Source organism: Pseudocercospora fijiensis (genome assembly GCF_000340215.1).
Source record: "Pseudocercospora fijiensis CIRAD86 unplaced genomic scaffold MYCFIscaffold_7, whole genome shotgun sequence".
Lineage (NCBI taxonomy): Eukaryota > Fungi > Ascomycota > Dothideomycetes > Mycosphaerellales > Mycosphaerellaceae > Pseudocercospora > Pseudocercospora fijiensis.
Window position 1 is genome coordinate 3216180 of NW_006921538.1, and position 20404 is coordinate 3236583.

Consider the following 20404-nt stretch of genomic DNA (forward strand, 5'->3'; position numbering starts at 1 on the left):
TACTGTTACGGATTAACTAAGTTAGACCTAAGATTAATGCCTTAGGCATTAATCCTTAGCGCTGCGATACTTCCTCGTATGCTTCCTTCTACCTCTAGATAGAACTATACGACAACTCGTTTATCCCCTATACCTTACTATCTCGTAATAGGTCTCGATGCCTTAGGTAGAGCTTAGCGCTTAGTAGTAGGCTAACTAGCCTACCTTCCTCCTTCTTCTTCTAGTTCTCTATCGAATACTACTCGTACCTACTACTACCCTATCTACCTACTAATATAACCCTTCTTATACTAACCTACTCCTATTCTAACCTATGTCTCTTTTTATATTTTTATTCTTGTTTTATAGCGTTAGTAAAGTCGAACGTATTATCGAGATATATATAGAGTCGGCGCGTATATAATTATCGTATAGTCGTATAGTCGTATAGTCGTATTATTGTATTATTATTATCGTATTAGCAGTAACGTAACGCGTAAGAACCTAAAGCCTAAGGTTAGCTATACGTAATTTGTGTTTACAATTTCTACTAATTAGAGCGCCCGCTAAACTTTGTATAAGAGCGCCTTTCTTATAATTTAACCCTCGCAAAGCCTACCTTCTACCGTAGGCTCTTTGAGCCTGTCGACTAACTCTAATTGTTATTTCGCGCTCCGTTAGGCTAAAAACAGACACGTTCTATAACGGTATAACCTTCGTCGCAAGCTCCTCAGGTTGCTTTAGGTGCCTGTTTTTTTGGCCTTCCGCTTCGCTGGAACAAAGGCAACGGGAATGAGGGGAATGGAGAAAGGAAGTGGAATCTGGGCGTTGCCGGCTGCTCGGCGCACAGGAGAAGGAGAGTGAGAGTGACGGTGACGTCGTTGCGTTGTGACGTCGCAGGCAGACGATAGCGTCGAACTCACTCAAAGGTGTGTGTACAGGACGAGCTCATCATCCAACGCCTGCACATCATCCCTCTCCGCCTCCTCCTGCTCTGCGAATCCCGTTATGCCATCCTTGAATACCATTCATTGCTGGACGTGACGACGAGCTGTATAGCGTATACCTGCCTGCTCCACCTCCACGCAAGACAACATGGCCGCCGAGCCGTGTCCTGACCCCAGCGTCCACAAACACCAGCGCAACTTGTCCGAGCAAGCATCGACGGCCGCCCTGTACGTGACGAGGCCCGCCAGCGCCTCGCACAATGAAGCCAACGTGAAAGACGACAATGTCCTCGGGCCCGATGGCAAGTTGTCGTCCAAAAGTAAGCTGCATCACCTGTCCTTCTGCTTCCATGCTCGTGTTTCCTGGCGTGTGTTGTGTAGCAGGACAACCACAGCCATCATACTAACATGCCTCCAGGCGCCGCCGCTTCGTTAAAGCATGCCAAGCCACAAGATCTGCCGTCGTTCCCGTCGCATGGCACACCTGCAGACTCCGCCGGCAAAGCCGCAATGCTGGCAAAGGACTACAAAATGAAGGAGCTGTGGCAGCCAGAGCAGAGTGTCGCGGGATCCAAGGCTGCTGTGCTGGCGGCTGGCAAGGGCGCGAAGTTGGATCTCTGGGAAGCTCAAGCCACCGCTGCTGGCCAGTCTGCCGCCTCTCTCGCATTTAAGAATAAGGGACTGAGCCCGCAGGCGTACGGCGGCAACACACCTGAGAACAAGAGTAAGGCACTGCAGGCAGCTGCCATGTCGGCGAAGGCCAGCAGAGCGCGCGCTGCATCGACCCCCACACTCGCGCCAGCACTTTACCCAGATGCCCACAATGCAGTGCCCAATGCCTTGAATGCTGCAACCGTCTCGCACCGGAACTCAGCCAAGGTGAAGTCGGACCACAATGGTGGATGGAACGACGCAGCGAACCAGGCGGCGCGCATTATGAACAGCCATATGGACCCTCAACTATTCACAGAGCACCCAGGCATTCAGACGGATGAAGACAGACGTCAAGCCGCGCTCAAGGCTTCTGCTATCTCCATGGCTAAGAGGATGTACGAGAACCAGAACCGAGACGCCATGCTAGCAGACCCGGAAGCACCCGGAGCACATCACGCTGGTGCGAGAGCCGCAGCACGTAACGAGGCTATAGCACATCCGGATGTGAAGCAAGAAGCTTTGGCATATCTCAGCTTGCAGGACCACGCGCATAAGCTTGCAGCCGAACGACTAGCTAAGATTGATAAGGATATGGAGGCTTCTCGATTCCGCGAGCATTACGGCTATGAAGATAAGCCGAAGAGGCTGTCATCAAGACTGTCGATGCGAAGCGTCGGTACTGGAGGTCGACGAGGTAGAGCTGTGAGCGAAAGCGCAGCTAACGCATCCGACTCGGACGATGACCAGGCCGCAGCGCGTCGAATCCGCAAGCAGATGGCCAATCTGGGCAGTGCCTCGAAAGACGTTGACGAGAAGAGGCAACGTGAAGATCGCGCGAAAGTCTTGGCTGCTGCAGAGAAGAGAGTGTCGAGTCGGATGCATGATATGGATCAGCAGGTGTATCGCGATACTGGCAAAGTCTCGGAGGCCATGATGGCTGAGTGGGAGGAAAAGGCACGTGTTCGAGCTCAGCAAGAACGTGAGAAGAAGGCTGAGACTCCTGGTCGAACTCATATCGGTGGTGGCAAGTATATGGAGACGGCAGATATCGAAGCCATTGCAGCTGCTAGGCTGAAGGGCACGCTTGACGAGATCAATGCGACCGCCGAGCAGAGACGAGCACGAGATGCTGAGATTGCAGCGGAGAAGGAGGAGCAGGAGCGACTCAAAATGGAGCAGAAAATGCAAGATCAAGCTCAGAAGGAGGAATGGCGGCGCATTCGAGGTGAGCGAAGAACATCGTGAGCTGCGCGCATGAAGCTAACTCTGTTCAACAGACGAAGACAAAGCGGCGGCCAGAAGACAGAAGGAGGAAGAGAAGCTTCGCAAGGCTGAAGAGAAGCGAATCGCGACCGAAGAGAAGCGACTTGCGAAGGAAGAGAAACGCAAGAGCAGAGACGAGAAGAGAGACACAGCTGCTGCAGTTGCTGCAGGTGCTACACTTGGCGAGGCTGCGGCCAAAGTCAGACAAGATGACGAGCCTGAACAAGACACTGTTGCAAATAACGGCAGGGAGAAGCACGCGTCTGCTTTCAGTCGGCTGAAGGATCACTTTAGGAAGAGTGGCTCTCACAAGGAGCAGAAGCAAGATCAAGAAGCTGCCAAGGATTCCGATACGCATAATGAGGCACCTGTTGTCGCTGGTGGTGCAGTGGCCGGTGCTGCTACTGGCGCAACCATGGCAGACATTGGACATTCTGGTGACAGGGATCTGGACGCGCAGCAGGCATCACACGTCCTCGGCGAGGATGAAAGCAGACCTGCTACTGCAACCACCATCACGACAGCAGAACCCGAAGTTGCACCTCTTGCTCAGCCTGTATCGCCTCTTACGGAGGAAGAGAAGCATCTCGAGACGCCAGCTCCAGCTGTGGCTTCTGCAGAGCCTGAGGAGGTCCACAGCTCCAGCCTTGACCGTGATGCTGCGATTGTCGGCACGTCAGGTGCCGCAGTCGGCGCAGCTTTTCTACGAGATCATGAGATCAGCGAGCACAAGGGTGCTTCAGACGAGCGCTCCTCCATCTCTGGCAGCGTGATAGCAGACGAAGAACTGGACGATGACAAGCTGACTCATGATGATCCCACGCGTCCAAAGTTTGAGCAGCAGCCCAGTTTTACCTTGCATGGCGACGAGGTGCCGACCACCACCGTGACATCCAGCACGAAGCCGGACCTCGAGAGGCATATTTCACAAATCCCGGAGAGCGATTTTGAGGATTCGGACGAGGATAGCGATGACTGGAATGAGAAACACGCTGAGAAGGCTGCTGCCGCCGCGGCAGCTGTCGCTTCTACTGGTGTCATTGCTACCCCTGCAGCGCAAGTTGAAGCTGAGCCTGAGCCCCCAGTTCCCTCTGCCGAAGTGTACGAAGAGACAATGACCAGGATGGAGGATCAAAGGGCAGAGCCGCCGACCGACCTACCCTCAACTATACAGCCGCCCGGTGTGCCTAAACACATCCCGACTGATGCTATCTCGACCATGGCGATCAAGTCCGTGAACAACTCTCCGGTGACAGGCACAGCCGCGTCCTTCAAAGAGGGTGAAAAAGATCGTCACAACAAGCTCCAGAAGAAGTCTGTCAAGGGCAAGGAACCAGCTCTTGAGCCAGTCTCTACTGCCGGTACAGCCAGTGCTGTGAAGGTCTCGGAAGACAGGCCACGCGAGTCTGCTGCAGCGCCTGCTTCTCCAGCGAAAATCACTAAGACCGAAAGGCATGAGCATCAAGATGAGAAGGACGAGAAGAAAGGCCTTCGCGGACTCATCTCACGCATTCGTCACAAGTCAAAGTCGGAGAAGCAAGCTGGCTCGTTCATGACGACAACCAACTCCAACGACAGCAGCGTGCCATACGATTCCACGAAAGCCGGACGGAAGCCAATGCCAGTGGCCACAGCAACCGACGCAGCCAAAGCGGAAAATAGTGCGACATCCCCAAGCACAATCCCACCTGTCGACACAGGCTCCAAATTTGAAGTCCCAACCCACACCGGCACAGATGGTGGCATAGGCGACTCGACCCGCATCTCAGGCATCGGTGGTAATCCCGAACCAGTATCGCCATCCTCTTTCAATCGCCACGAGCAAGATCTTCATGACCCAGATGACGTCTCATCTTCCGGCGCCGATGAAGATGATATCCAGCGCGGCCGTGGTGGTCGGATCGCCAAGAAGTTCGGGTTCGGAAACTATCGCACTAGGAATTCGGACAAGGGGAGTGCTCCTGCCGCGAACAATCCTAATGAGATCCAGAGAGGTAATAGTAATACTTCTGCTACTGAGGATGAGACGTTTGAGGAGGCTAGGGATCATTTTGATGAGTCGCTCGCTCCGCCTCCGGCTTTTGGGGGCCAGAAGAAGAGTGAGAGTCCGGTGAGGGAGACGAGATTTAAGGAGGATGTTTAGGTAAAGAGAAGGATGTAGGATGAAGGTTGGAGATTGCACGTTCGTTTTTGTTTTTCGCGATTGATACCATTATTTCACAGAACGGGACGGCAGACGCGGAGCGAAACAGAATATTGTAGTTAGGATGAAGATGTAATACGAGCCATGTACATGAATCAGGCATATTCGATTTTCTTTAGCGCGATCCTTCGCCATAGCCAGTCTTGAGCCAGATGAATCCCCTATCATCGTCGCCTTAATCCAAGTCCAAGAACATGCCGTGAGCTTCGTTGTCGCTCGCAAGTCTCGTGAGTTGGGCGTCCATGGCATGGAGACAGGTGAGCTCGGGACGCGATCCCGACAGAGATGGAGAAAGCTTCCCTCTACGGCAATGCTTACCGTGCGACTGACAATGACCAGATATATTGATAAGTCTACATCGCCATATTGAAAAAAAACTGCTCATCAACACAATAGACAACATGGGCGACGCAATCCAGAACAAGAGCCTCCGAATCGCGGTCCTAGGCAGCGGTAGATAAATTACTCTCGCCGCCACTCTCGGAGCAAGGTTGACTGACCATCCCACCAGGTTTTATGGGTACAGCTCTTCTCAAAGCCTGGATGAACGCAGCCGGGAGCTCGAATTGCACATTCTCAGCACATGTGCGGAGTTCTGCTTCACGGGAGAGATTGAAGCAAGACCTCTCGAACTCTAGCAAAGTCGACTTGTCTTTCGGTGACGATAACATCGTAGGTTGTGTCAAGGGCGCAGATATTGTGGTCCTCGGGTTCTTGCCCACGCAGCTTGGATCCATCCTGAAGACCCCGGGACTTGTCGGCGAATTGTCTGGAAAGGCTGTGGTGAGTGTCTTGGCAGGTGTCTCGACTCAGCAACTGGTGGACGAACTCAGATCTGCGTCATCATCCTCCAGCAGTGATGGGGATGGGGACTTCAAAGCGGCATGTGTGATTCCGACTCTGGGTTGTGGGATTCGAGAAAGTGTCACGCTGCTCGCGACTCCTTCGGGAAGCGAATCGCAACCGCATTTCCAGCTCGTCGAAGAAGCTTTCTCTCACATCGGATCGGTGCTCAGAATCCCGGAAGCACATATGGGCGCGGCTACAGCGATTGGCGCCGCTGTACATGCTTTGGCTATCGTGGCGATGGACACGGCTGTAGATGCGAGCGTTGCCGAGGGAGTTCCGAGGAGTCTTGCGCAGGATATCGTATCGAGCTGTCTGAAGTCTTCTGGTGCAATGTTCGCGGCCAAAGCTTTCACGCCAGAATCCATGAAAGCGGCCATGTCGACCCCAGGAGGCATCACTCTCAACACCTTTGTACACCTGGATGCGAACGCCAGACCGGGCATCGCAAGTGCTGTGAGGCATGCAATTGGCTACACTAAGAGCATGAACGAATGGTAGCACAAGGAGAAAGATGAAACATGAAAGAAAGTGCAGGAGAGAAAAATGTCGAGGATTCTTGAGATGTCAAACCCATTGGCCGTATTAAACTAATCTCTATAGAAATCCTCGAGATGCGCCATCTTCTATGCAAAAAGCCAAATCAAAACCATTCAACCAGCTAAGCCAAGCTCCGTCCCCGCTTGTCAAGAAGAAGGCGAAAAGAAAGCCATAAGCTCGTATAACCATGAACTGATTACCCGCCATGAGCGCCAGGTACTGTCTTGATGTCTTGTCCATAGGTAATTATACGCTTTAGAGCACGTCGATTGGCGAGCAGCCAAGGTTGGCGTTGATGAGACCCTGAGAGAAGAAGAGAAGTATCAGTTACTACCGTCGAAATCGCAGACGAGGGGAGTACTTACAACCTGGTTAGTCTGGCAGCAGTAAGCGCTACCCGTCTCACAGTTGGTGCCGAGAATTGGGAGGTTGAGGGTGCAAGAGCCGCCTATTATATGCGGGAAAGCAATACATTAGCCAGAGAGCAAAACAAAAATCCAACGATTTTCTTCTCTTGATCTTACCGAGCAGGTTGCTGCCGAGGGTCTTATCAGCAGTGTCGCAGCAAGCAACGGCAGAGTTGACGTTGCAGTTCCCCTGGGACGGGGCTGGGGCGGCGGTGGGCTTGGCAATGGGACGGGTGGTGGAGGTGGTGAAGTAGACTGGCTCCTTGGCAGCTGGTTGGGGGACGTAGGTCTCCTTTGGAGCGGCGGTGGCGTGCTTGTAGGCATCGTCGACGGACTTGCTGGCTGGCTTGTACTCGGGTTCGACGCTCTTGGATGGAACCTCGTACTCTGGGTACTCGAATGCCATGGCGGTGGCGGCGGCGACGGCCAGGATGGAGACGATGCTGGTGAAGGAAGGCATTTTTGATTTGAGGTTGGTTGGTTGGTTGTTTTGGTTAGAAACGAGTGACTTGGGTTGGTTGATTGAACGAGTGTGGTTAAGTTGGTTTGATTGTTGGGATTGCTGGTGTGATGAGGTTTGTGTTTGGAGGGCTGGAGATGGATGTATATATACAACTTTTCTGAACGATTGCCACTTACGAGTGTTGGGTCTCTTTGCACTGACTGCAATGCAGGGTGAGATGAGGAACGATAGTTTCATCCTGGTTCCTAGTGTGGAAGTGGTAGTACCAGAGGTTGTGGTGGATTTCTTACGGCGATCTTCACTTGTTGAAATGCCACAGGAGGTGCCCCAGCAAAGGATACGGTAGGAGATGCACGTGAAGTGAAGTCTTCATTCTGTAAGTACCAGGGATTGCTCAACGCTCCGGCTTAGCTTCATTATGTCGGAACGAGAATCTTGGTACCGCCCAGAGAGTTTTGGAAATGGCCTTGAGATTCTCGCCGTGTTTCCAAAAATACGCTGTCTTGTTCTGCTTGCATTGTAGATCACATTTTCATTCAGTGTTGTAAATGCACTCAACACGTGAAGAGTGGGAATGGGTTGCATGTGATGCATTCAAAGTTCAATCACATACTGTAGCATCTCAGTGTTCGTTCTGATGATTCTAAGCGATAGTGCATAAGGGTAGTATCAAGTCGCACATCTGTCGCTCTCTCACGTGGTATCAAAATCCGTCATTTACCCAGTAATCCATCATCGTCAAAGTGCATACCAATCCTCGGCATCGACACAAGAGCCTGGAATCTTCCCGTCCTTCGATTCAGACCTGGCCCTTTCCTCAGTGTGCAATTCATTCACCACAAGAATAGTGTTTGGTCGATGATGCTTGTTGCATTCGTCCTCGTCGCTGGCTGTGTTGTCAGTCAGCCGGATCGATGTATACTGTGCCGTTGTGCAGAGCAAAGACTCACAATATCGACTCCTCGTCGAAGAATCGTAAGGCATATTTCTCAGCACTTGATACGAAGCCGCCGGAGCTGTCTGGGTCGATCGTCGTTTGAAGAGTTTAGAAGTTATTCTCGTTAGACCTTTCTCCATGATTTGAAAGAAATTGCTGCGTTTGTGATGAGGCCTCATTGCAATTTGCGGTGATGATGGAAAGGAGTGATCCGTTTTGTTGAACACACTTGGCTGGGAGGTAAAGCTCGTGTCGAGTGCAGAATCGTCATGTCAACGGGCGTTTGCTGGTATACAAATGGTTCATCTGAATCATCTCGCGAGCATAAAAGCGAGCTTCGATGAGCAGGGGCAGCTCGTTGTTCCTAGATGGCGAAGACGTTAACATCCCTGGTGCAGCCTTGGGACTCACGAATTCCGATCAACTGAAGCAGTTGCAGACGTTTGCAACATCGTGTGGTTCCCGAGAGCATGTTTGCAGACGAATGTTGCTGTCGTCAAGGAGAGATAGCAGTTTGCAATGATTGCGCTCGTGGCAGGCATCGGAGAATCGCAATTGCTGGACACTGTCGATGCTTTTGCTGTCGGCGAGAATGTCCACGCGTTGAACGGCAGTGTTTTACAGAAGCCAAGGTCAAGGTCAGGAGGACTGTAGATCTGTGTCTGTCAAGCTGTAAAGGGAGTGACAGCCAGTGGTACGTGTAGCGGATGGTTGAGCCGCGCAGCCGAACCAAAGATCAGGCTGACGGCTGGGGGTCGGATTGCGGCCATTCGTCGGAGGAGATGCTTAAATCTGATCTGCGATTAAAAGGAAAAGCTCTTTGCAGTGCAATTTGCCATCGTATAGAATTGTGCTTTCTCGGACTCAAATCTCTTGTTCCGTCAGCAAGCTTCGTCTTCCTTTGCTGACCTCGAAACTTTTATCAACCCACCGAAGGATTAACGTGTGCAAGGAGGATTTCGTGATTCCAGCTTCACATCATTGCCAGCTAATTCCGGATCCGTGCCAACTGCTGAGCCAAGGGCGATTGTTTTGCTTGGCAGTAATCATCTCGGCCTCGCAGCCCAAAGACCTTCCATGATCATGATCGCGTCAGCACACATATCCTTGTATGGAAGCTGAATATTGACGGGCTTGTCCACTTTCGAAGCCCACGACGTGGAGATCTGGTTGCATAATGTCATCTCTTTTCATGCTCAAAATCTGTGCCTCATCCGTCAGACATGACCGACTTCCTGATGCAGCATCCTACTGCCGTTCAGAAACTCGCCTCCCAAACAAGCCCATTGCCTCTAATCAAAGCCTGTCTAAGCTTCTTATCCGTAACGACTCTCGGGATAAGCACATACTTGTCCAAACACAATTTCGTCGCCAACATAGCATCGCCCTCTCCCTTGCCGAATTCCAGAATATCCTGGTCATAAATGCCCTGGCTTGATTCCACATTGCCACAAAATCGCTTGATCATGCTCAGGACAGTTTGAAAAGGGAGACCGAGGTGCTTGTATGCGAGCTCTAGGCGCAGCTGCTCGAGAGTCGACTCGCTCTTCAGATCGTGGTGCTGACTTCCGATCTGGAGAAAATACTGTTGATCAGATGGGTATAGATGTGACGTGGTTGTTTCGACGTCGTAGTCGATTGTGAGGACGTACTGGATGAAATGTCGGAGTCGTTGTACGTCATTCGAACTCGCAATCGGATAATCCACAATTTCGGTTTGCCATTCGAAAGTCGATGGATGCAAGGTCGATGCGCTGGAAAAATCCGATCTCGATTGCTCAACATCCAGATACGGTGGATGAGCGTCCTCTGGCTGCGTTGTGTGCTCGAAAATAGTGCATTCATGTTCCGGTGGCCGTTCTTGTGGAGGTACGTTCGATTCTTGCGCTATCGTTGTAACAGAGGCGTCGGCGATGTAGGCATTATTGGTAGTATTCTGCACTGGGCTTCTTTTCCGTGCCAAACGCTCACTTCTCCATGTGGGATCCATTCTTGCGGTCTCCATATTCGCACTCTGACATTTCGCGGTGCAGGTGGAAATGAGCAGAGGCAGTTGAATTGCGTAAAGCTTCGAATTCACTATTGCTCTTTCTTGTGCACAGCATCAATAAATATCGTGTTGCGCTCGTGTTGTCGCAGAAGCATGTTGAAGATATGGAAAATACACATTTAAAGTTTGCAGACTGAGGACCAAACTCTCCGGTCAGCTTCCAAGCTTGCATAAGCTGGTAAGCAGCCTGTCAAGGTTTTTGAATGCTTTCGGCCTCCAAGGTTGTTTCTCTTGTCCTGGATGCGCGTCTAGAATGTAAAAGTCAGTTGGACCTTACCGTGCGCACCTAATACCATCTTTTGAGTGCCAAAGTTATACGTTCTCATTAAAGTGGATCTTAAGAAGCCGATGCTGCAGAAAAGCATGCTCAACTTCCTGCGATACAGATGAAGATCGTTTCATCTTTTCCTATGCCAGTGGGTATCATCAATCACGGCGCAAGCACTTTGCTCGCTGACCACCATCCCAAACGCCACTTTTTCTTCGTATCTCATGCCTATTCCTTCAACGCCAGCGCTATGCCATGAAATGAGAGGCCGTGCAATGTAGCTTAATAGCCAGCGTCGCCTGGACCAGTACCAGCGATCTTCTTGAGCTCGAACTCCTTGGTGAACTCCTGGTCAAGCTGGCCGAGCTCCTTCACGACCTCGCGGCAGGCGTTGACCACAGCCTCCTTAGGACTGACCTCGCCGTCGGTCTGCACGCGGAGCTTGAAGGTAGCGAAGAGTGGGTGTGGGACTTGGTAGCCAGCGAAGAGGACGTGCTCAGACTTGGCGAGCTTCGCACGGAGGAGGTTGCCGAGGGTGTGGTCCTCCTTGTTGAAGGTGAACATGGCCGCATTTGGAACGCCTAGAAATGATGTTAGATGGTGGTCGCACAGCATAACCAAGCGGTTCTCCAGATAATGTTGGCGGCCGCTCGCAAGCGAAAGCTGTGCGCATATTGCGTGGCGATGTGGTACGGGCAACTTACGTGTCTCGGGATCTACCTCGACCTTCTTCTGGCCCTCGTCAAGAATGAACGACTCATATCTGTCGTTGTGATCAGTTGCGGTGTCGAACAGGGCACCCACAGAGCGCGTCTTGTTGCGCGGATCACAGCCCTGCGACATGCGATTCACATGGCTGTCGATGCCCAGATGAGGGTGCACGCCACCCGTGAGCGCGAGTTCGGTTCTGCTCGTCATTGTATGCGAATTTGCTGTACAATGATGCCGAACAGTGTGGTGGTGGTGATGTTGGTACGTACCTGTCTGGGGCATTCATATTTATAGTGTCGCAACACGACCGTTGCCAGGACGCGCAGACGCTGCAGATGGGTGAGGTTGAAGTTGGTGAAGTTGCAAAGCTGGAGGAAGTCGCGACTGCTTTCGGCGTCGTGAAGTCAAACGGTCGGCAGGGATGTTGCTGCACGGTTGCCTCAGGCTCTTGCCGCGGAGCAGCGCTCGATGACGGAACTGCAGACGTCAGCTTGCGCTACAAATGCGTGCGCCTTTGCTCGTACCTCTGCCGATGTCGCAGGTGTCGCAGTGCGTTGAAAAGCAGCTCGCGAGATGGTAGATTGCAAGAAGTGTAGGATATCCAAGTGAAAGCTGGCGTAACAATGGAGCGCCTCAAAGCCGACTACCCATGGACGAAAGCGCCGTTGGTATGTGGTGCGCCGATGCGATTGATCGCTTTGGCTTCTTTGGCAACAGAGATCTCAAGAGCCGGCGGACTCGGGTTTGTAGGAGCTGGCAGCGATGCGTCGAATCTGGGAGAGATTCTGGAAGAAGTGCAGAAGTTGAAGGCGAGTGCGCAGGGCTTGAGGGAAGTGGACAATGTGCTGCCGGTTGGAGTTGGCTTCCTATTGTGGGCGGGCGACCAGCTATTGAATGATGCACTTCCACTTTTGGCCAAGCACACGCCAGCTGCCGTGTGGCTGTTCGCGCCTCGGGAGGTGGACCAGTTCCAGCAGTGGACGAGAGAAGTGAGACGAGCGACGGACAACAAGACGAAGATCTGGATCCAGATTGGAACGGTAGCGGAAGCTTTGGAAGTGGTCGGGTCATGCGATCCAGACGTGCTGGTGGTGCAAGGCCAAGACGCTGGAGGCCATGGACTCGACAGGGCTGCTGGCCTCATCGCGCTCCTGCCCGAGGTCGACGATGCAGTGACAGATCTGTGCAGGACGAAGAAGAACATCAAGCCCACATTGATCGCTACTGGTGGCATCGTGGACGGGCGAGGCACCGCGGCCGCGATCACTCTTGGTGCTTCCGGAGTGACGCTCGGCACTCGCTACCTTGCCGCGCCGGAGTCGAACATTGCAAAGGGCTACCGAGACGCTGTTCTGAGGGCTGGCGATGGCGGTGTGCACACGCGGCGCGTAAAGCTTTACGACACCTTGCGCGGCACACGAGACTGGCCCGAGCGGTATGGCGGGCGTGGCGTGGTCAATGAGAGCTTCTACGACGCGGAGAAGGGGGTGAGCCTGGAGGAGAACCAGCGATTGTACGACGAAGCATTGAAGAAAGGCGACGAGGGCTGGGGCGAGCATGCACGTCTCGCGACCTATGCGGGCGCTGGTGTCGGTCTTGTGAAGGCCATGAAGTCTGCTGCGAGCATCACCGAGGAAGTGAGAGACGATGCGAAGCAGATCTTGAAGCACGCGAGCAAGATACCCTGAATGCTGCAACCTGCGAAGTGCATCTTCCACCGCGTCTGTTCTGTTCTGCCGCAGGGAGGCTTGGCGTCGCTCCTGCTCCTGCTCCTGCACTCTCAATTTCCTCGCTTGTCTCGACACCACACAATCCGCAACGCACACCAGCTCGCATTTGCAACTTCGTACATCGACCATGGCGGCCGCTGTTGAGAGCGCACTCGATCAATTGAAAAGCTGTCCGCGAGAGACACGCCGCACAGTCTTCCACCAGTTGTGGCGCGACGGCCAAATCAGACGCAATGGCTTCACACTCTTTCAGTACCACGTCGTTCCAGCAATCTTGGAGGAGCAGCGCGGCCTGAGTCCCAGCGCAGTATCAGTGCATTATGCAGAAATCAGAGCAGGACTGCGATGGAGCTACGCCGGCGAGGAGCAAGAGAACTTCTGGAGACGACAAACACAGGACCTTTTTAATGGCAGCATCGCTCCCCTGCAGCCCGAGACGTTCGAGAATTATCTGCAAGCTCACTACGATGCCTTTGTCGAAACACCGCCAGAGCTTTGCCGTGATGGTCAGGAGCCTGAGAATGAGATCGATCTCAGAGACTTGCACATTCAAGCCACCGCACAGCAACTTGTACCAACTCCTGCTTTGAAAGCTCAACTCCATTTGCATGAAACGCCGATCAGCAACAGCGACATCGTTACTCCAGCGATTGAGGATCCACGCCCAAGGTTTGCACCGCCAGATGCACCATCTCCCCCGAAGCCCGTCAAAGAAGATGTTGTGCCGGACGCTGATCTAGTTGTCGAGGAGCCTGCCAACCCCCAGGTGCATCCTCCCTCGCCCATTATCTTCCCAACACATAAATTGTGTCCTCAAACAGTGTCAAAGTCACCGGCGAGCCGAGCGTCCGCCATTGAGCAGAAGATACATATCTTGAACAGGCTGACACCTGGTACTGAGTTGTGGCGACTTCGCTGTACGAGTCTCGATCCCATGGTAGACAAGAGTGGTTTCACTCTATTCGAATACCACATCAAGGCTTTGGCTCGCCGTGGCTGTCAAGCCGCAATCGAAGCGGACACTGAACCTGGACGCTTCTCGAAGGTGTGGAGAAGTATGTTGGACCATGAGCGAGATGAGTGGCGGGTCGACACAATGAGTTTGAAAAATGGACTGCAGAATATCCCCCAGAAAGAGGTGCTGAACCATTTCAATACCAAGAACTTCTCCAGTCGACTACGCCGGTATCAGGCTCGGATTATCGGTTCCCTACACGCATATTTGCGCGACAACAGCGCCGCACCATTTCAGTTTGACCGAACTTCGATCGTCGATGTACTGCTCGGAACCTCGTCTACAGGAATCGAGCCGGATGTCTTGATCCACGCCATTCATCGATCCCTCATGCATCGTGGGATATTGGATTCAGGGCTGCTACTACGGTTCCGCTGTCGGGGCATTCTTTTATTTTACGACGAGCAGTCGCCCGGTGAAGAAGACGGCATGAAACGACTGAGAAATGTCGCCTGGCGTGGTTTGACACCCGGAGATGCGCCCACAGGTTGTCAGGATCCAATCATGGCCATGAACGCAATACTAAAGCCACTAGTATACTTCAACCGCGACAGGAATGTTTTCGCGGACATGGAACATGTTGAGTTTGGCGACGAGGAGATCGTGGGATACAGTCTGGACACTCACAAGTCATTGAAGTGGGCGCATACAGTGATCAGGAAGATGTCCCCATTGACGCCGGCACTCAAGGAGCCCACAGTGAAAGCAATCATGGATACGCTTCGGGCACGTCGACCAAGAAACGTAAGCACAATGATCAATCTGGGTGCGTTCCTACTGACCATATTGCAGGACTCCGGCGCAGAGTCACGGGGTGAAGAGTGGAGTCTGGAAACAAATGCTAGTGGACTTGCCGCGAAACTCTTGCGCTGCTTCGACCGGGAACGGCTCGACCCAAGAGCATACGAAGATTTGATGGAGCAAACAATGTGGGCATTCTTCCAGCTCGATGCGGAGTTGGCAGATAGAATTGACCCCTCTGGACGGAGGCGTGAGAAGGCCAGGAGAGAAGCTAGAGGAGTTTAATGCTGTTCGTGATCCGCCTTGTCCGTTGAAAGTGTCGAAGACCGCAGGATAGCCATATGAAATGAAAACGCCGCTGGCTTCAGCATGATCAAACAACCTCTGCTCATATCATTTACTTCGAGGACTCAGTCGTTGGCTTCAAACGAACGGTCCGGTTCCTTCCTCCACTGCCCAACCGAGACTCAATTTGCATTATCCATACACTTTTTTTTTGAACTTCTCTCTAACGATGCAGCAAAACACTCAACATGACAACAGAGACGTCCAGAGTCAAGGCTGATGGAACTTCGTGTCAATACTCCGAATACATGCATACTCCATCATCATGAAAAGAAGTACCACACTCACAACTTCGCACCCCTCTCAGCAACATCCTCCCAAGCCTCATCAAAACCAGCCGACCTCACCCAGGTCGCCCCAGGCCTCTCCACAGAATCAATAACCATATGTCCCAACTTCAACCAATCCCCTCCACCCAACATGAAACCAGACTTCCCCTCATAAGGCCTACAAATCTTCTCACCATTCGCAATCGCCCGAATAAGTTTACTCGCATGTCCATCATCATCGAATCCAACCACACGATCGAAAATTTCATCCCAACCCGACGCCTTCTTCGGTGTATACGAACGGATATCCTGCAGTCTGATTTCCGGAGATTTTCTAGAAGCGTACATGGCGAGGTCTAGTCTTGTTTTCCATTCGAGGAGTCGGACTTTGTTGGCTTGACTGAGCCAGTCTTGTTTCAGGAATGCTGGGAAGAAGACGGAGCAGTTGACGCAGTGCATGAAGTAGAAGTCGAATTTTGGGACTTTGTTGGCTCGTTGGGCTCCGCCTGTGTAGTAGATCGATGCGTTGGTCATTTCTGCTGTTTTCTCCTCGAGCTGTTCTGGTTTGACGCGGACTTGGGAGACGATGTGGAGAACTGGCTTGGGGCAGCGTTTCAAGATACCATCGCGGATTTTGTTTTGGTCTTCCCACTTTGGTCCTTCACGGATCTCCTTGTTGGCGTGGATCTCGTCGAGTAGTTGGACGATTGTCTTATCGTTTCCATTTTCTTTGGCCATCTTCTCTGCAGGCAGTAGGAGGTCCTCGATCCAGGCGTCGTGAACTGCGGCTTGGGCCAAAGCTTCAGCGACTATGGGAGGTTGTTGGAATTCCACACCAAAACCCAGGTGAATGAGAGGATGTAAAAAGCCTGCGTACATTCGGACGAGCATGTCGTCGGCGAGAGCAGAGCCCGAGAAAACGTATTCGTTGAGCACGTCTTGCCAGCCTTTCTTGTCGATCTCTTCAGTGAAGAATTGGAGAAAGTCATTGTAGTGCTCTTGCGGTCCAAGATGGGCGTGGAATTTGTGAGGATCCCGGAGGGATTGAATCGTGTTTGGTGATGGCTTAGTCGTCGGACGCTGGTAGTTTCTGTTGGTATTGTAGCCTCGCTGCAGGTCTTTTGGGGAAGCTTTGAGGGCCCATATGGTCAAGAGCTGATGGGCGATATGGTTGTGGAAGCCATCGGCGTTGAAGAAGATATGATGTTTGTCGTGATTCTCCTGGAGTAGTTCTGAGAGCTTCTGCGAAGATTCCTGGGTGATGCCTTCACGATAGAAGTTGGGGTATTGGTTGGTTGTGACTTGGACGGAGCTTGCTGTAGCCATGGTTCTTGTCGTTCGGTAGTCTTGTGTTGTTTGCTATGCTTCTGAGTAGATTCGATGTTCTTCTGAGCATCTGCTGGACCAACTGTGAGGCGACGAAGACTCTTGATACTTATCTCAACTTCTCAAGCATTCACTTTTATGGTTTGTCGCTACCCCGAGCTGATCGCTGTCACGGCCTACTCCTGGACAATAGCGGAGCTGTCCCCAGGAAAGAAGATCCTCGCCTTCTCCCCATGACATAGCAGCTACCACACGGGTACATCTGCTTTAGGATTTGTGGGGCACATGTGGCTGCTTGGTGACTTAACTGGCCAGAGAGTGAGTCTGCGTTAGTAATGCTTCGCCATTTCGGCCCCGGCTCTAAATCCCGTCGTCTTGAATGCCGACGGCTTAAGGGCGTCGGGATTACAGTGACTCCGGCCGCACAGTGCACACGTTGTCTGCAGCATGCGAGACACATCACTTGGAAGAGACTCATCAGCTACTCAGCTGGAAAAGGTCAATGTCCGCGAGCGCGATGGCTTCCAGGTGCAATGCCAGTGCATGATGATCACCGAGCGATTTCGCCGATTTCCACGAGGCCATCGGCGACGCCAACGCTATTACTGAAAGTGGTCAAACGTGAGGTGGCTGAACAGCGAGCTTGAGAAGCTGACGATGCGTAAATTTCATTGCTGACGAACACTCCATCATATGCGGCATTCCGTTTCGCAGCCCTTCCTCGCAATTTAATTGGAACATCGTCGGTGAACTCTACAAGCACAGAATTGTCCACCGAACACTCGGGGTGGCTGGATGCAATTGATGAAGGTCGTGCGAGGGTGCTGAAACTCGAAAGATCGATCGCCGGAAGAATGGACAATCCAGATCAGTTTGGAGTCATGGGGTCTTGGATTGTTCATAGGGCGAGGAACCAGAATCTCGTGGCCCAGAGCAAGGTGACCAGAATTGTTTCTAGCGTCTCCAAATTCTCGATGAAAGCAGAACCGCTTAAAGAGAAGCGAGATAGAGTGCAGATGCCTCGCAAGTCAAGCTCGCCCAGCTGCATTGCTTCTGCATCTCACTACTATTAGACCTGCATCCCATTAGGCTTTGGTCAACTCAAGATCGTACCTGGACACCCGAAGCTGGACGAGTACAATCGCCAGCCATGCAGAAGAGTGCCCTTTCAAAAGCCCAAACACTTGCCCAGTTTGAAGTCAAAATTGTCTGCCAAAAGTCTGCAAAGTCAGGAGATGGCTGCCAAGTCCAAGTTTCACTCTGCAGATGGTTTCTGTGCGGTCAGTATGCACATATCCCACCTCCAGTACGACTTGCCTCCTTTCAACTCAGCTCAGCTCTTCTCTGCGATCTTTTTCCACACTAACGGGGCACTCCAGGTCAGTCTTGGCAAGGTATTTATTTATATGCCGAAGCCGTGGCCTCCATCACTGCCGCGCTGATTCGAGCTCTCATTTCCGGCACCCGATCAGAACTCGGGCTGTGAATCTCAACATTTGCAAAGCCAGCTTGCTTAGCGCGTTCAGGAAACAGAACCATGTCCTCCCCTGTGAGTTTGCCCAATTTATCGAACCCTTTTATCGTCTTGGAATAGAAGCTTAGCGAGCCTTCGGTACCAGCTGGATCTGGAAGGGATGGATATGCACAAATACTTGTTACATCGATCTCGGGTCACGGGATCCAGCCTCCAGGCCTCGATAATTCGAGAGCATTCTTCGCGACCAGAACCCAGTCTAGGGTGGTAAGGCTGCCAAGTAACATCTTGATGAGGACGACATCAAAGTAATACTGGTAGCGGGCGTATGTCGAGTGATCAAACTGGCATTTAGCACTACCAGCAGACGGAAAATGAAGTAGAACGAGGTGTGGTTGGAGAAAACGAAGCAGTTTTCAGGAGGAAAGAGGTTAGACTTTCAAGAAGACAGGGGGATGATGCTTGGCGCGATCCAGCGCGAAAGGTTGTTGCTTCACGCGAAAGTGTCAACAACATCATCAACTCGGCTCGCATCAGCGAATGCAGCATGAAACGAAAGCGCCAGAGCAGAGAGGCTCAACGCGCCAAGAAGCGTGCCAAAACAGAAGATGGCTCTTTTCGCCGACCAACGCACACCCTTCTTCAACAATACTATGCCCAAGTTGTAACCTTGAGGCAGTATCTCGCGTCACGATTGTCAAAGAAACGTCGTAGGAGACTGCAGCAATACGGGCGAGATGCTGCACACCCGGACGATGCCGTGGTATCGCATTTGCTTGACAGCGTTCTGGTGGGAGCACTCAAGCATGTTCAGGTGGACGACAGCAGCTTCCTCGACGAAGACATCACCCTTTTCACGCAACAGCTTTCGGATACTGACACCAGCCTGCATCTGACGCCAGGTCATTTCAAGCAGTCTGAGGTAGGCACATTTCTGCTACATTCTTCGTCCCTCTCTCTCTCTAGCTGATCAAAGCTAGATCGTCGATTTTGTCATCTGGGCCCTCTTCAGACGACAGCCTGGGAACTTTAGACCACAACATGTGCTTTGCCAGAACTATCAGCGTTTTGTCACTGCACACGATGTAGGGCCTGGCCCAGAAATTGTCCAAGGCATTCCCGGCGTCTACTCGAATGGGCCGCACGAGAATGTCGAAATCTTGAAAGGCCACCCATGGGAAGCTCTGCCTGATCTGGTCGGACGTACAGCAGAGCGTGTGATAGGCGACATGCTGATAGAATGCGGCATTTTCCAATCTGTGGAGGGTAGCAGCAACTTTATTCAGATCAGCGGCGTCCCCATGAGCGACCTCAAGGTTCTGCCCAGTCGGGAAACATGCACCGGTCAAAACAGCAAAGAAAGCATGGCAGCAGAATGCGATCCTGGTAAACGTGGTCGGCGCGGCCTTGGTGAGATTCGACTCGTGCGTCACCGAATGCTCTATGCCAGACCTGTTCTCAGTGCCAAAGGCGCTGTCAAATGTGGCCTGAATCACATTCACGTACTCAACAGGTACCGCGACATTGATGACAAGAGTGAGACGGAGAATGTCATGAAGTATGTCTTTCCGCTCCAATTCGGCCTACATAATGTTTTCACATCTGAGATCGACCACAACGACACAGCCCAGCAGTTCAAAGACTACACCATCCGAGAGCAAGAAATCTACCGCCACAAGCGTAGTCAAGCACGGAAGCAAATTTCAGCAGCAAGCAGCCATTCTCTACCTCGCAGGCTTCGTGGGCCCGCAGAAGAAGTAGTGCAGAGCATAAGGAGACGCCACAGGAGATGTGCTTACTCCGCATTGCTTGAACACTACTGCCCGCGCCCAAAGGCCACGCAGTCTCCGACCAACAGCTCAATTCACTTGTCCTCCAACACTGCCGATGTATCAGCATTCTGCAGAGCAGCAATATCCGCGGTGTTTCCTGCCAGGTTGTGGGGCGAAAAGGAAGTACGCCAGAATAACTTGAAAGCAATCCGCAAGAGCATCGATCACTTCGTTCGACTTCGACGTTACGAAAGCCTCAGCGTGCATGACGTGCTACAAGGGCTGCAAATTGATCAGATCTCGTGGCTGATGCCACCTAATTTGGATCAGTCCCATCGCATGAGCCTCTCTGACTTCTCGAAACGCAAAGAGCTCATGGCGGAGCTGATGTATTTCCTCTTCGACTCCTATCTCATGCCTCTGATTCGAAGCCATTTCCATGTCACCGAAGCGAACGTCAATCG

General features: G+C 52.2%; 8 protein-coding genes across 8 annotated transcripts; 4 read left to right on the forward strand and 4 right to left on the reverse strand.

Annotated features, from left to right (window-relative positions):
- Positions 1–1074: 1074 nt before the first annotated feature.
- On the forward strand, positions 1075–4707 carry MYCFIDRAFT_86890 (uncharacterized protein; the record flags this gene model as incomplete). The annotated part of the gene is made up of 3 exons (XM_007931170.1): positions 1075–1246; positions 1345–2805; positions 2858–4707. Coding segments are annotated over 3 exons (3174 nt in total), but the record flags the coding sequence as incomplete, so codon positions are not given.
- Positions 4708–5646: 939 nt separating this feature from the next.
- Positions 5647–7299, reverse strand: MYCFIDRAFT_78160 (uncharacterized protein; the record flags this gene model as incomplete). The annotated part of the gene is made up of 3 exons (XM_007930754.1): positions 5647–5824; positions 6046–6346; positions 6954–7299. 3 exons carry the CDS (start codon positions 7297–7299, stop codon positions 5647–5649), a joined length of 825 nt encoding a protein of 274 aa, XP_007928945.1.
- Positions 7300–8204: 905 nt separating this feature from the next.
- On the reverse strand, positions 8205–10244 carry MYCFIDRAFT_177366 (uncharacterized protein; the record flags this gene model as incomplete). The annotated part of the gene is made up of 13 exons (XM_007931171.1): positions 8205–8223; positions 8253–8322; positions 8370–8485; positions 8517–8645; positions 8681–8804; positions 8840–8887; positions 8926–9024; positions 9104–9138; positions 9171–9210; positions 9250–9311; positions 9341–9372; positions 9395–9487; positions 9519–10244. 13 exons carry the CDS (start codon positions 10242–10244, stop codon positions 8205–8207), a joined length of 1593 nt encoding a protein of 530 aa, XP_007929362.1.
- A 34-nt stretch (positions 10245–10278) lies between these two features.
- Positions 10279–10816, forward strand: MYCFIDRAFT_177367 (uncharacterized protein; the record flags this gene model as incomplete). The annotated part of the gene is made up of 6 exons (XM_007931172.1): positions 10279–10291; positions 10342–10366; positions 10392–10510; positions 10542–10567; positions 10602–10619; positions 10652–10816. 6 exons carry the CDS (start codon positions 10279–10281, stop codon positions 10814–10816), a joined length of 366 nt encoding a protein of 121 aa, XP_007929363.1.
- Positions 10817–10839: 23 nt separating this feature from the next.
- Positions 10840–11554, reverse strand: MYCFIDRAFT_78162 (uncharacterized protein; the record flags this gene model as incomplete). Its single annotated transcript, XM_007930755.1, has 3 exons — positions 10840–11138; positions 11262–11320; positions 11538–11554. The coding sequence occupies 3 exons, from the start codon at positions 11552–11554 to the stop codon at positions 10840–10842; spliced, it is 375 nt and encodes a 124-aa protein (XP_007928946.1).
- Positions 11555–11817: 263 nt separating this feature from the next.
- Positions 11818–12956, forward strand: MYCFIDRAFT_71718 (uncharacterized protein; the record flags this gene model as incomplete). The annotated part of the gene is made up of 1 exon (XM_007930698.1): positions 11818–12956. The coding sequence occupies exon 1, from the start codon at positions 11892–11894 to the stop codon at positions 12954–12956; it is 1065 nt and encodes a 354-aa protein (XP_007928889.1). The 5' UTR covers positions 11818–11891.
- Positions 12957–13125: 169 nt separating this feature from the next.
- On the forward strand, positions 13126–15039 carry MYCFIDRAFT_78164 (uncharacterized protein; the record flags this gene model as incomplete). Its single annotated transcript, XM_007930756.1, has 2 exons — positions 13126–14712; positions 14806–15039. The coding sequence occupies 2 exons, from the start codon at positions 13126–13128 to the stop codon at positions 15037–15039; spliced, it is 1821 nt and encodes a 606-aa protein (XP_007928947.1).
- Positions 15040–15383: 344 nt separating this feature from the next.
- On the reverse strand, positions 15384–16694 carry MYCFIDRAFT_63488 (uncharacterized protein; the record flags this gene model as incomplete). Its single annotated transcript, XM_007930688.1, has 1 exon — positions 15384–16694. The coding sequence occupies one exon, from the start codon at positions 16692–16694 to the stop codon at positions 15384–15386; it is 1311 nt and encodes a 436-aa protein (XP_007928879.1).
- Positions 16695–20404: the final 3710 nt, after the last annotated feature.